Source organism: Hylobates moloch, unplaced genomic scaffold (genome assembly GCF_009828535.3).
Source record: "Hylobates moloch isolate HMO894 unplaced genomic scaffold, HMol_V3 SCAFFOLD_7, whole genome shotgun sequence".
Classification (NCBI taxonomy): domain Eukaryota; kingdom Metazoa; phylum Chordata; class Mammalia; order Primates; family Hylobatidae; genus Hylobates; species Hylobates moloch.
The window spans coordinates 114,513,667-114,528,374 of record NW_026652282.1 but is presented as its reverse complement, the minus strand read 5'-3'; the positions used below and the strand labels follow the sequence as shown (position 1 = coordinate 114,528,374).

The window sequence follows — 14,708 nt, the reverse complement described above, 5'->3', positions numbered from 1 at the left end:
TATTGAATATTTACTTTGTATCAAAAAGACTAAGAGCTTCACATGCAAATCTCACTTAATTTTTGTAATAACTCTATAAGGTAAGTACTATTGATGATCCCATGTTATAGATAAGGGCAAAAAGTTAGGTAGAGGTTGAATAACCTACCCTTGCTTGTGCAGCTAGCAAGTGATAGTGCTAGGATTAAATTGTAAACAACTTGACCTGAGGAATCATAAGTGTTTTATTATTTGCTGCCCACTAGTGCCTGTGATGATGCTGACCTCAAAGCCATTAATGCTGATTTGGAATAAAAATCCAATAGAACTGACACATTTAAACAGCCCCATACACACTGTTGGCTTTCCTCTTCCAAGCATGGACAGGGATTAGGCCTGGAATGGGGTCTCCAAATGAATGTGGTAAGCATAGGACTTCATAGCAAAGAGAAGCTGAAGTCCCACTCCTGGGGGAGGTGGCTAAAGAAAACCAGGAGCAGTCTAAAAGGTCAGATATTTAAATGGAGCTAACAAAGAGCGAGGAGTGGGCCCAAAGCAAAGAGTCTGTGATGGAGGTCAAGAAGGCCAAGCCACGGGTAGCCAGGCCTGAAAAGATCTCCTGTCACAAGAGTGTGCCTCAGAAGAGAGCCTTCTGTGGACCATCTGTGGTTAGCCTCTAGGAGTGGAGTAATCTCCCAGAAGAAAAGCTTCCATAGCTCAGATATCCCCTTTTACTTGTATGACTGGACCCAATGTGCGAGAAGTTGTCTTAAAATAATTAGTAATAAATTACTTCATAGTTCATTCAACTGAAACATCTATTTATTGTATCGTCAAGATGTTTTTTTGAGGGTCGGCTCTGTCTCTAAGGTGTGTGGTGGCGATTTGGTCAGCAACCTCTGCCTCCTGGTTCAAAGTTCTCATGCCTCAACTCCCGTAGTGGTTATAGGGTGTATCATCATGCCTGGTATTTTTTTTTTTTTTTTTTTTTTTTTTTTTTAGTAGAAATGGGGTTTCGCCATGTTGGCCAGGCTGTTGGTAGTTTACTTTTTTGGTATTTTAAAATATTTTTCCAAGATCAAAGTTAAGTGTACAGATGTAACATTTTCAGGGTCATCTGCCTCCCTTTGATCTTTTTTCTTTTTTATCTTTTTTTTTTGAGACTGGGTCTCACTCTGTTGTCCAGGCTGGAGTGCAGTGGTGCCATCATGGCTCACTATAGCCTCGACCTCTGAGCCCAAGTGATCCTTCCTCCTCAGCCTCCCAAATAGCTGCGACCACAGGCATGCACTACCATGCCTGGCTACGTTAAAAAACTTTTTTTAATAGAGACGGGGTCTCACTATGTTGCCCAGGCTGGTCTCAAACTCCTGGGCTCAAGGGATCCTCCCACCTCAGCTTCCCAAAGTGCTGGGATTACAGGTGTGAGCCACCATGCCCAGACTCCACTCGCTCTTCTTAGATATAGACAGACACAAAGTTCTTTGTTAGTATTCTCAATCTGCAGCCCTCATTAATTCAACACTACATGTACAGGGCTGAATGGGAGCGAAGGAGTATCCCAAAGGAGATGGGAGTCATTCTCTGCTCTTCAGGAACTTACAGTTTAGGAGAGGAGATTATAGTATGAAGGTACTTTTTAATCCTTCAATATAAATGGGAACTAGCAGCCCTGTAATGGCTTCAGTTAATTTTTTTAGCGTCTGGGAATGCAAGTTATTAAGCCCTAAAGAGCTGAACCTTTCTGGCTCATTTGAATAGTCAATTGCTAAGTCTTCTCCTTATCTCCATCCCAGGCTATATTGCTTGTCTCTATTCCCTTTTCCCAGCTGAATTCCATTTTTACAAAAAAAAATAATAATAATAAAGTGAGAACTCCTTTGATAGCTGGGCTCCACGATTACTTGTTCCTTATATCTAATAAAGGGGTTATTTTCTTTTAACTTTCCTTTGTCCCTCATATATTCAAAGAGTGCTTTTGTATTTAGTATGTCTTGTAGGTGGCATCTTATTTCTTGAATTTACCTTTCTGCTTTTATTCATGCAAGTACGTACCAGTTCTTGGCTTATCTCCTTAGTCATCTGCTTTTGGTTTTAGTTTTTCTTCATTCCATTTGGGATTCAGTTCCCAGGTTAATTCTTTGTTTACTTGATGAGAATTCCCACTAAATTCTTTTTCTGTTTCTTTCTGTTTTCTGTGTTCCTTCTGTTTTATTTCTTTCATGCACATGTCCATACATTGAAATAGTTATATTTCATTATTGTCATTTCATTTAGGCATGCCTAGCTCGCCTAGGCTTCTTTGTTCCTCATGCTGTCTTGTGATGGGGCTTTTCTTAAAAGCTGGTCTGGGCCGGGCGCGGTGGCTCACGCTTGTAATCCCAGCACTTTGGGAGGCCGAGGCGGGCGGATCACGAGGTCGGGAGATCGAGACCACGGTGAAACCCCGTCTCTACTAAAAATACAAAAAATTAGCCGGGCGTGGTGGCGGGCGCCTGTAGTCCCAGCTACTCGGAGAGGCTGAGGCAGGAGAATGGCATGAACCCGGGAGGCGGAGCTTGCAGTGAGCCGAGATTGCGCCACTGCACTCCAGCCTGGGCGATAGAGCGAGACTCCGTCTCAAAAAAAAAAAAAAAAAAAAAAAAAAAAAAAGCTGGTCTGTGAAATTTACTGAAATTTATATGAAATTTACTTAATACAAAATATTTTTTCCTTTGGCATGTATTTCTCTCCTTTCTGGTTTGGAAATTCTGAATTCTTAATCAGTTTATGGGTGTTTTATTTCCTTAAATCTATAGCTAACTTTTAGCCCATAGATCAACTGTACCAGTTCACTGATTAATCAAGCAGTAATAACTGGGAGGGAGGGTAAATACTGCAACATATCCACTTATATGTGGATATAACATATACCTTTCTTCAGGACATCTGACATGTTTTCCCAGAAGTTCTCATTGGAAGTTTTATTCTTTTAAAGATTTTTGGCTTACCTGATTCTTCAGGTGGTGGGAGTTTATAAAATGATGAGACTTGGCCAACTCAGGGAAGGGACATACTGTATGGAAGCTCTAAATTACTGTATGAATTATCATATCAAAGGCAAACCAAACTGGTGTCATGGTAATTCAAAGAGTCATTCCCGGACCCATGTAGGTACATCAAGCAACAATTTGTTACCTTCTAAGATCTGAACCACTCATAGCACTTCACTGAGAAAAGATCTGAGCCCTTTTATTTGATAACTCCCACTACCTAGAGTTGGTGGGAATAGGACCAGTACTAACAGTCACCCTGCCAAATAAACTCAACCATTCCTGAAAACTGGAAGTCATTGTCAATGCAAATTTAGAAACACAAAGGATTTTATCTATAACAATTAATTTTATGAACTTATTTAAATATGATATTTTGAACATATACTACTTAGGCATCAGTTTATCAAGAAAGTAAATAAAGGCTTGCTAGATGAACAGGAACTTTGTATGTGAAAGTACCTGCCACATAGGATTTTTCATGTCTACATATGTGTCCCAGCCAGCATTGTTTAAATTTAGATTAGCCACTCTTACCCAAAGAGACTCTTTCCCTTCTTGGTCCGGTAAACTGCATCAGTTCCTATTCCTAGAATAGCATTACATTTTGTAACTTCATGCAGAAAGGACACAGTGAGCTAGAACTAGCTGTTTCTTTACTTTTTCTGAAGATAATCATAAAGCTTTAAGCTTAGACCATATTGAAAATCAGTCTAAGGCTTGTATATGAGATTGAAATTTATAGGAGATAAATCTGAACTCTGTGTCTCCAGACCCCAAATTGTATTTTGACATTAAATATCACCTTTCCATTTAGTACTATAAATTACAGTGCTGGGTTCGGTTTGGTGATATGTATTATCTGTGTTCTCCTTTACTGCTTTTGTCAGCAGCTCCCTTGAGAAGGGTGAAGTGGAGAGCTTGGAGTCAATACCCTGGACCCCAGCAGTGATGTCATGTGAGGCAAAACTTGATGAATTTCATTCCTAAATTAAGAAAATCTGGACACATAAGTTAAGGACATGATCAACTGAAATTCCTAGGGAAATAAGATGTTGTAATAAAAATAAATTTTCTGGTGACTTAGGGCTAACTAGTCTCCCCTCCTTTTTTAAAAAATAAAACCTCCAATTATTGAAATGCTGTCTAAAATGTCTGAATATGCTTTCTAGTATGACTTCAGTAAGATTTCTTGAAACTTGCTTTTCTGAGGACCTTGTGAAACTTTAGGGGAGTCATCCTTATATCTCATATACACATTTTTTTTTTCATTCTACCTTATTAGTTTGCTTTATTGCACTCATTTACTATGCATTAGCTATTTATCTCTGCTAGTCCCTTTAGACAGTGAACTTCTTTGGAGAAGGGATTAAATTTCTCTTGTTCAAAGTTGTACCTCCAGCATGTAGCACAGTGCCTGGCATATAGAAGGTATGTTAGACTGGGTTCTCTGAGAAGCAGATGCCAGTTGGATTCTTATCTAATCCAATATGGAATAGATGTGCAAGGGATTTATTGGGGGAAAACACTTATGAAGGAAAATGAGGAGGGAGCTAAAGGAGGCTGGAAGAGCCATCAGACCATGGTGCAGGTCTGACCCTTGTGGAGGAGAGAGGAAAGGAAGGAAGGTTGAGTAGGAGGAATCTTAGACTGCAGTGTCGTTTTAAGAAAGTTTGGCAAGGTCAATGGGGAGTCCTCAAGCCAAAGTCCCCTGTGAGCAAAGTCCTGGGTTACAGGACTTAGTATCTTTGCCATGCTCAGTCATTGGCTGGGAGCAGCCCCCAGGGAATGTGGCTTAGGCACAATGTGGTGGTGAATTCAAAGGGCAGCAGCTGGCCAGGCGCGGTGGCTCACGCTTGTAATCCCAGCACTTTGGGAGGCCGAGGTGGGCGGATCACGAGGTCAGGAGATCGAGACCACGGTGAAACCCCGTCTCTACTAAAAATACAAAAAAATTAGCCGGGCATGGTGGTGGGCGCCTGTAGTCCCAGCTACTCGGAGAGGCTGAGGCAGGAGAATGGCGTGAACCCGGGAGGCGGAGCTTGCAGTGAGTCGAGATTGCGCCACTGCACTCCAGCCTGGGGAAAAGAGCGAAGCTCCATCTCAAAAAAAAAAAAAAAAAAAAAAAAAGAAAGAGTTTGAGTAAGACAGAAGTTGAAGAGAGGAAGGAGATTGGTCTTAATATTCACTGAGCCCTAATATTTGTTAGTATTGGTGGAGGATATAAAATCATTGGATTCACACTCACCTTCCTCATCTCTCCTCAAACGTTTCCTTATGGAAGAAGCCTTCCCTGACTACCATATACAAAACAGAATAGTCTCTACAGTCATCACATTCTGTATCTCCCTTACTTTACTTTTTAAAAATTAAAAACAAGCTGGGAGAATCGCTTGAACCCAGAAGGTGGAGGTTGCAGTGAGCTGAGATCGCGCCACTGCACTCCAGCCTGGGCAACGAGAGTGAGACTCCGTCTCAAGAAAAATAAAAAATAAAAATAAATAAATAAAACAATTGACACCTTTATTGAGGCAAAATTGATATATAATAAACTACATATTTTAAGCGTGCAAGTTGATAACTTTGGCATGCATATACACCCGTGAAACCATTACCACAATCAAAATAATGAACATATCCATCACTCCCCAGAGTTTCTCCACTACTCTTTATAAACCCTTTCTCCTACCCCTCCTGCCCACCATCCCCCTTAACAACCACTGAACTGCTTTCTGTCACTCTAGATTAGTTTCTGTTTTTTAGACTTTTATATAAATGGAACCATAGAGTATGTGCTTCTTTTTGATCTGGCTTCTTTCACATAGCATAATGTTTTTGAGTTTTGTCCCTACAGTAGTATGCATTAATGGTTCATTCCTTTTTATGGCTAAATAGAATTCCATTTTATAGATATACCACAGTTTGTTTTCCTTTCCTTACTTTGTTTTACTTTCTCTATAGTATTTGTCACCTTTTGACATTATGTTTATATTTTTGTTTGTTTGTTATCTCCCAGAATGTAAACTCCATGAGGGCAGGGACTTTGCTTTGTATACTTTTACAACCACAGTGCTTGGCATATAGTAGGCACCTAATAAATATTTGTTGAATGACTTGTATCTTGCTTCAGACCTTTAGTTAAAACAACAACAATACAGCTTTGATATGATATTGATGTTTTGATCATTTATCCTGAAAAGCAGTATTGGGTTGGCCAGACATACATTTCATTTGGAAATCATAACTGGAATTTTGAAAATTGTTTCTTGGTTGTCTTCTCATTCATATATTATAATCAGGAAAAATAAATTATAGGAGTGAAGATTGATCTTTTAAAAGACAAACTAAATATTGGTGTTCGGTGATGTGTTTTTGGTGCTATAAATTAGTTTATGCAGAATTTATGAGTCAAACCTAGGCAATTAATTCTGATGGTTATTCAAAAAGAGTCAGCCATAAGGACAGTTGAGAGAAAGCAGGGATTAGTTAAGATGAAACACAATTTTGAATAATCAAAATTTTACTGTATCTCAAAAGAAATGCATTGTTTGCCCTGTTTGCCATGTGTGAGTGTGTGTGTGTGTGTGGGGGGGGGGTGGTGGTGTGGATGTGGGTGTGTGAGAGAGAGATCCTGCTTACTGAAACATGAAAACCTTGTTTGTTTCAGGATCAGACTTGCAAGTATGTCTCCCAAAGGGCCCAACATGCTGCTCAAGAAAGATGGAAGAAAAATACCAACTAACAGCACGACTGAACATGGAACAGCTGCTTCAGTCTGCAAGTATGGAGCTCAAGTTCTTAATTATTCAGAATGCTGCGGTTTTCCAAGGTGAGTTCTGGGATTATTTTAGATGTGCTGCTTAGTGGCATCATTATTTGGGCACTGGGCTTTCAAATACTAAGTATAATTTATAAATTACCATTCCAGCATTAATGCTTGATATTAAAAATCTCCCAGTGAGAAATTCTGGTTTAAAAAAACACATTTTCAGAGAAGCTTCATTTCAATCTTTGGAAAGGTGGGTATTGTCAAAAAATCATTGTCCAAGGACATTCTATTTACCTGTATATAAAGGTTATAAATCTCTACAGAAAGAATAATATTTTCTTTCAGCTTAGTTCAAAAACAAAAAAGTTTCCTTAAATACTGAGCCCAGTTTTCTCCAGGAATGAGTTAGATGCTTGTGGGACACATGTGAACTCCTTCTGACCACTAGGACCATTTCCATTTAAGAGGCAGACACTGGCTTGTTGGCCCGGGATTTTCCCATTGGTGTGAGTGGTGACCTCTCCTCTCTTTGTGACTCTCACTTCTTAACATGCCTGTGAATGATTGTGAAAGAAGCTGTTGTGGCATTGCCAGAACGGGTAGGAAATGACACTTCTCCTTGCTAACTTAGTAGGACTATCATAGCAGGATGAGGAGTACCTCCTTCAATTCTAACACCCAGCTAGGAAGATGATGATGATGATGGAGGTGGTGGTGGTGGTGATGATAGCAAACACTTATATGGCACCATGTAGTAGGTACACTTTTAAGTGGTTTACATGTATTAATTCATTTAATCCTCACAATATAATTATGAGTAGATATTAGTATCCTTATTTTGTCGATGGAAATCTAAGGCACAGAATGATTAAGTAACTTGTTCAAGGCCACAAAATTAATAAATAAATGGCGAAGGCAGGATTTGAACCCAGATGGCATGGCTCTTAGAGTCTATTCTTTTAACTATCCCCATAGGCTGCCTCCTGTGACTGGGAAAATTAATTGTGGATATTCACAATTAATTAGTAATTAATTAATTATCGGGCTTTCTTCTATCCTTCCTCAAGCAGAGGGTATCAGCCACCTTTTTCTTGCCTCACCAAGAGAGGATCGAGGTCAGATAGAAAAATAACACTTCTGACTGCTTGACATTGCAAAGCTTGAGATTTATGGCACTGTTACAAGAATTAACCTCTGAATTGTAAGGTATGTTGATTATAGCTTATTTTGTGTATTATAATGAAATCTTTAGAATTAGCTAAGAAAATCGTTCAGATTAGTTAATAAAGCCTACATTCACAACAGTTTCTTGGGTCAAAGCCTCAGGGGGTGTTAGGTTGATTATACGAAGTATAATATATAAGCTTGAAGTATTTGTTAATCTATTTATGCAGTCAGACTCTTGTGAAGAGTCTGTTGAGACTAAGAATTGGTGATAGAATGAATAATTTAGACAGATTTTAAAAATACATGTAGCATTCATGAACTTCTTAGATTGGTTTTGGAGCTGATCTGTTGGATGAAAGTGGGGTGAGAAGAAATGATGTGACATGAGAATTGGGTTGAAGCAGAGAGCTGATTCTTACTCTTTGGGGCATCAAGGTCCCTTTTTAGAACAGAGTATTAGTGATTTGTTTAATTCTCAGAATATCCAAGCTCACAGATGTTACCTTACAATCCTTGTCTGGTTGGAGGGGAGTGGTAGAGTGATCATACTGGTGTTTTAACATGCACAGTAGCTGACATGGCTATCTGTCTGAGGGCCCGGGCCATCAGCATTTACACCTCTGTCCAGTTCTGCACTTTGCGCACTGTGTTTTCTAGATCTGCAAAGATGTGAGACTAGGAGAGAAAAAAAGTTCTGACAAGATTTTAGTTGGATTAGCTTCCAGATAAGCCTGCTATAGCTTGGAGGCTGAATACTAGTCCTGTGAACAGAGGACTAGTTAGAATGGCCATCATTAAAAAGTCAGGAAACAACAGGTGCTGGAGAGGATGTGGAGAAATAGGAACACTTTTACACTGTTGGTGGGACTGTAAACTAGTTCAACCATTGTGGAAGTCAGTGTGGCGATTCCTCAGGGATCTAGAACTAGAAATACCATTTGACCCAGCCTTCCCATTACTGGGTATGTACCCAAAGGACTATAAATCATGCTGCTATAAAGACACATGCACACGTATGTTTATTGCGGCACTATTCACAATAGCAAAGACTTGGAACCAACCCAAATGTCCAACAACGATAGACTGGATTAAGAAAATGTGGCACATACACACCATGGAATACTATGCAGCCATAAAAAATGATGAGTTCATGTCCTTTGTAGGGACATGGATGAAACTGGAAACATCATTCTCAGTAAACTATCGCAAGGACAAAAAACCAAACACCGCATGTTCTCACTCATAGGTGGGAATTGAACAATGAGAACTCATGGACACAGGAAGGGGAACATCACACTCTGGGGACTGTTGTGGGGTGGGGGGAGGGGGGAGGGATAGCGTTTGGAGATATACCTAATGCTAAATGACGAGTTAATGGGTGCAGCACACCAACATGGCACATGTATACATATGTAACAAACCTGCACATTGTGCACATGTACCCTAAAACTTAAAGTACAATAATAAAAAAAAGAAAAGAAAATGGGGGCAGCATCTACTAATTGTATCTCTCTCTCCCTTTCGCTCTATCTCTCTTTCACTTACATACACACACACACACACACACACACACACACACACTTTCTTGAATTGTGGGGATAGACAGAAGGACAACCCTAGCAAAGGAACATGGAGACAATGAAATTATGTCTGAGCTCATTATTGCTAGTGCCCTTTACCTTGTCACCATCTGTGCTCATTCTTTATCTTGTTTCACTCCCTCTTCTCATTCTTTTCCTGCCTCACTTTTAGAAAAAATAAACCCCACAAGGAAAAATAAACCATGATCCCAGACCTCAAGGCACTTGTACAATGTTTCAGAAGACATTGCCCCTAAATCCTTTTGTAACAAACATTTGGAGAGACAAGACTTCAAACTGGGGACCACTACAAGATAATGTATTATTAATTGCTAAGAAAAAGAGAGCATCCACTTTTTTCTTTCTTATGACCGTTTATTATTCCAATGAATTGAAATTAGGAGGCACAGTTGTTTTTCCTCTAAAATACATCCCTTCCCCAATATTCTGGTAGACCAAATTATTGAGAAAACCATCCCAGTACTTCACTCATATGAAATTTGATATGACGGCTTTTGCTAGCTATTTTCTCCATCACATGAAGTTGAAGAAAGCTCATCTTGATATTGGCCTACATCCACAATCTCTTTAGTATTCCTTCACTAGTCCACATTGGGGGTATTTAAGCAGTGAGTGCTTTCTGCAAATATGTGCACAGTTCCACGAGCAATCCTTACTGCCTCGATTTGGATTTTATGTCTTCATTTGCAGGAAGCCTTTGCCCTCATAAATGAGCCTGGGGCCGTTTGCTACAGTGGTTGGAGTGCTCTATTGCTAATGTTGTTTTGATAATGATTGAAGCATTTAAAAAAGTTGTTCTTTATTCTCAATCTTTGCATTGCCTCGTTTCCTAAATTTAATTTACTTAGATGTGCTTAGTAAAATGGGGCAGCACAATCGCTTTTTGTTTCTGCTTAATTAATTCTTTCTGAAAAACTCCACTAAAAGTAGATTTTCCTTTCTCTTTTTCTTTTTCTTCTCCCCTACCTTATAATAGTTATGATGATAACAATAGTGAAGATTTATTAAGTGCCTACTATATGATGCTGACTTTTACATAATTATCTCATTTAATTTTCCCAACAGCTCTATGAGGTCTGTACTGTAATTATCTCCATTTTACACATGAGGAAACTCATTGATGCCACAGCATCTTCTGAGCCATCATGTGACATGGCTTTCCTTGTTCTTAATATACTTGAGGTAAAACAAAATTGAGAAGTTGGATTTGTGGTTCTTGTGAAGAAAAATGGCATAGAATTCTGAATTTTTCGTCATCTCACTACCACCTCTATACCTTCAAACCTTGAGTTCTATTTTCTTTGTAGAATTTTATTATGATTTTCAGCCTTGTACTATCAAGAAATATTTGGGGTACATCCAGGTCTTTTCTAGATGTTGGATAATTCTAGATTTCCCTAGGATACCACTGACTTTGAGTGATAATAGACTCTTTTATATGTGGCAATACCTTGTTTTTTCTGGAAGTTGCCTATGCCACAACTTGAACTCTCTTCATCAGAAGGGAAAAATAGTGGTTGAGCAGGAAATCATCTCATCTGAAAGGTTTTTGGGTCCTTGCTTAGAGCCTACTACTGTTCCATGTTTATGCGTAGTCTTGGCACACTTGATTTTCTGGCTTTCTGGGGTGGGGGGGATCCAAGAACTCACTAAATGTGGCACTTGGGGACATTTAATAGAGGACCATACTCCTACAGGCCACAGTGGCTCCTGTATTACGTTAGGTCCAAGTGATGTTCACAATGTGGTTTCAAGTAAATAAGGAAAGTCCAACTTACATTCACTGTCCTTTTCTTAATATTTCCATTTTAAATGGCTAAAATGAATTTCCTCAGTGCTTAAGATCAGCGAAAGAAACACTGGACTTGGAGTCAGAAAATCCAAGTTCAAATTCTAGATCTGCATTTATGAGCTTTATGTTTTGGGGCAGTTATTTAAACTCCAATAGCCTCAGTTTTCTTATCTGCAAAATGGGCATAAAAATTGCAGTCCTGCTTACTTTTGTGAAGTAGAAATAATGAATGTGAAAGTATCTTGAAAACTGTAAAACACTATATGCATGCATTATCTGGACTGCTCATTTATGTGGACTGCTTCACCCCAGGTGGTGCCAAATAAATGATGCATTATCATTACAGACATTAGCCTCGACAAGGCTGGAGTTCATGATGTACTTCAACAACTTTTGCCACTTATTGATGATATATATGCAAACAGCTCCAGTGTACAGACGAAAGAGTACTTAGGCAAAAGACTCTTTGAGAAAGGGGTTTATTTTATGCACCCTTGGATGTGAAGCTGTACTGTTTGAAGTGTCAATACTGCCAGGGGCAATCCTTTTTTCAGCTTCCCGAAGCTTCTCTTCTGGCTAGTATCTGGTGTATTTCATATACGAATAAGCGGCTAGATCAGGAAGGGTTTGTCGGTTCAGGCCATATTTTAATTGCATTTTTTGGTCCACACTATTATGGCAGAGAGGAGGAAAAGGTTGGTATAAGTCTAGAGATCTTCAGTTGATCCTCACGCAGTATTGGCAAGCTTGCTTTCTTCTACCTGCTTTCTGTGGAGATGAAAAAGACATCTCTGAATAGGGGGGAGGACAGTATTTCTGTGCTGCTTCTGTTGTTTCTCTCCCTTATTTTCTGTTTCCATCAGCTCTTGGCAGTTTTTAGACTCTCTTCTGTCAGATTCCTGTCTCTCCCACTCCCCCTAAATAAAATTGACCTTGGTTAGAATACCCTTTTCTGTCAGCTCACAGCAATTTCTCCAGTCATTTCTGCTTGAAATAACTGTTTAGGGACATTATTCAAGCAAAGCTTTTTTCCTTCACAGTTAATATGTGACTCAATAATTGCTTGAATGTTGATAAACATGTTTTTGAGATTCAATCATTTGCTAATTTAGTTTTTATTATGTAGTGGGGGTTTTAAGTGAGTACTGAGCCATTTTTCTCCATTTCACAATTCTTTCCCCCTGACTAGCCTGACAGTTCTGCCCACAATCCAGCTCTGTGCAGGCTGAGCCCCATTGCATCCCCAACTCTAACTGCCCGCCAGTCTGTCACAACCCCTTTCTTGGTTAAAAATAATGTATGGGAGAGAATAATCACATTGATGTCTAATCAAAACTTAATTCATTTGCCGAGGCTAAATACAATAGCATTAAACTGAATAGGATAATTTTAGGAACTCAAACCACGGCCATGAGTGAAGTTATATATCCTCAAAAATGTAAATTATTAATCAAACTGCTCATCTGTACGGCAAAGCTCTAGTAATCCCATTATAAAAGGGTGAATTTCTCGTCAGAGCCCAGAAGATGCTGGCTTTAATTAGTGGACTTTCATGGCACCAACTCAAAGGCATATTTTGGTTACAAAGTTTTTAAAAATGCAATTGTTTAATTATTAGGGCAATTGGAAAACCAACTGGAAACTGAGTGTTTAAAGCCATTTCAGTTTTAAAGTAAAAACTTTTGGATTCAATCCGGTCTCAAAATTCTGTGGCTTTAGTAGAGCCAGAGGCTGGGGGAGTTATAAACCTTTCCTGGGCCCTCTTGATTTAGAAGTCAGTCATTAGGCTGAAAACTGTTTAATGAAAAGAGCTTAGAAAAACGACTCAACATGCAGCCAGAGACCATTCTGGGGCCAACCATGAGGTGAGGAGATTATGCAGATGAACTCTTTTACCCTAGCCCATCGCCCTTGATTGAACAAGGTCCTGAACTCATGCCCTTGGTTCCACAGGGCTCTGGACTCACCTCCTCTTGCTGTCATCATCACTGCCCACTTTTCTCACTAGTGGGCTCAACAAAGCACATTAAAGGACATTGTCCCTGCCCTCTAGAAGCTTCCAGGAAAAACACCACTTTTGCCTAGAGTGCTTACTCTCCACCTCCCCACCAGCCCCCAAACTGGAATTTGTTTACTTTCTGAAAACATATGTTCCTCCTCTTCTTTCTGTCTCACTGAGTTGCAGTACCTGATATTGGAGTAATGAAGCATATGTTTGAGAGATTTGAATTCTCTTGTCAGTAGAGTGGAGGTAGAAACAATTTCCCTCTAAGCTGGAAATGGTAACATAGAAATTAGAAGCCCCTTCCCTCCTATTGACTGTGAGATACTTCCAGGGACTGAGGCACCTGTATTGCTCCTTTTCCTTCATTGCACTTTTCAGTCACCAGGTCTCATTTCTTCCTGCATCCTTCCTCACGTCATTTTCCTGCATTCCAACTGAGACCTCATGGGTCTCAGTTGTCTCATTTATCATATGCAGATGCCTTTTGATTTTATTTCCTCTCTGATTTCAGTTCCAGGCTCCATCAGCTAACATCTAGACTACCAGCAAATGCACACCTGGGTTTCATGCCTTTAGCCTCCCTTGCTTCCCAGTTCAGCAATGGAGTGTAATGATTAAGAGTGCAGGCTCTAGCGAGTATTCTGACAGGGTGTGAATGAGTCTGGGTGGGGTAGGCAGGCTGTTATGGAGAGAAGAAAGTTGAGGGCTTGGGTGAGGATTAGAAACCTCCTTTCTGAACGTGTACTGTATTGGAGAGAGATTAATAAAAAGTTTCCTGTTCTCAAGTGTTTTACTTATCTCATTTAAACCTCACAACAACCCTAGGAGGTGGGTACTTTCATTAGCCTCATTTTATCACTGACAAAATGGAGGCTTAAAGAGATTAGGTGACTTGTTTAAAGTAGCACCCAATAGATGGCAGAGACAAGAATTGAACGCAGGAAGTACAGCTCCATAGCCTGTGCCCTTAAAACAGTGCTGTATGTGTTATACAGCCTCTGTATCTCATCTCATGGTCATAAGCAGTCTCCTCAATTCTAGCTTTCCTCCTTGCAAGAGAACTCTATTGTATTTAATTTAAAAAGCATTGGCTGAGCAACTGGGTAGCATGTCTAAAGGCAGGTACTGTGGAGGATTCAAAGAGAAAAACTACCTCATGCCTACCTTCAAGTAGATCAAAATTCAGAAACCAGGACATTTGTATACAAATAACTTGGGTACAAGGCATCCTAAGATAAATGTAAGAAAAAACCTTAGCAGTTTTCTAAGGGGAGTAGAGGTGGATCCAGGTTTTGTAGAGCTCAAAACTTACATAATTGGGGGAACTTCTTTAAGAAAAAGAAGACAAAATAAAAAATACAAA

At 39.6% G+C, this 14,708-nt stretch overlaps 1 protein-coding gene across 1 annotated transcript in view; it reads left to right on the top strand.

The window, feature by feature from the left end:
- GPC3 (glypican 3) overlaps positions 1-14,708 on the top strand; it is a 478,961-nt gene that overhangs the window by 26,498 nt on the left and 437,755 nt on the right. The window contains exon 2 of the mRNA XM_058441435.1: positions 6,679-6,840. Coding sequence (XP_058297418.1) covers positions 6,679-6,840 — 162 coding nt within the window. The remainder of the gene's footprint in view (positions 1-6,678; positions 6,841-14,708) is intronic.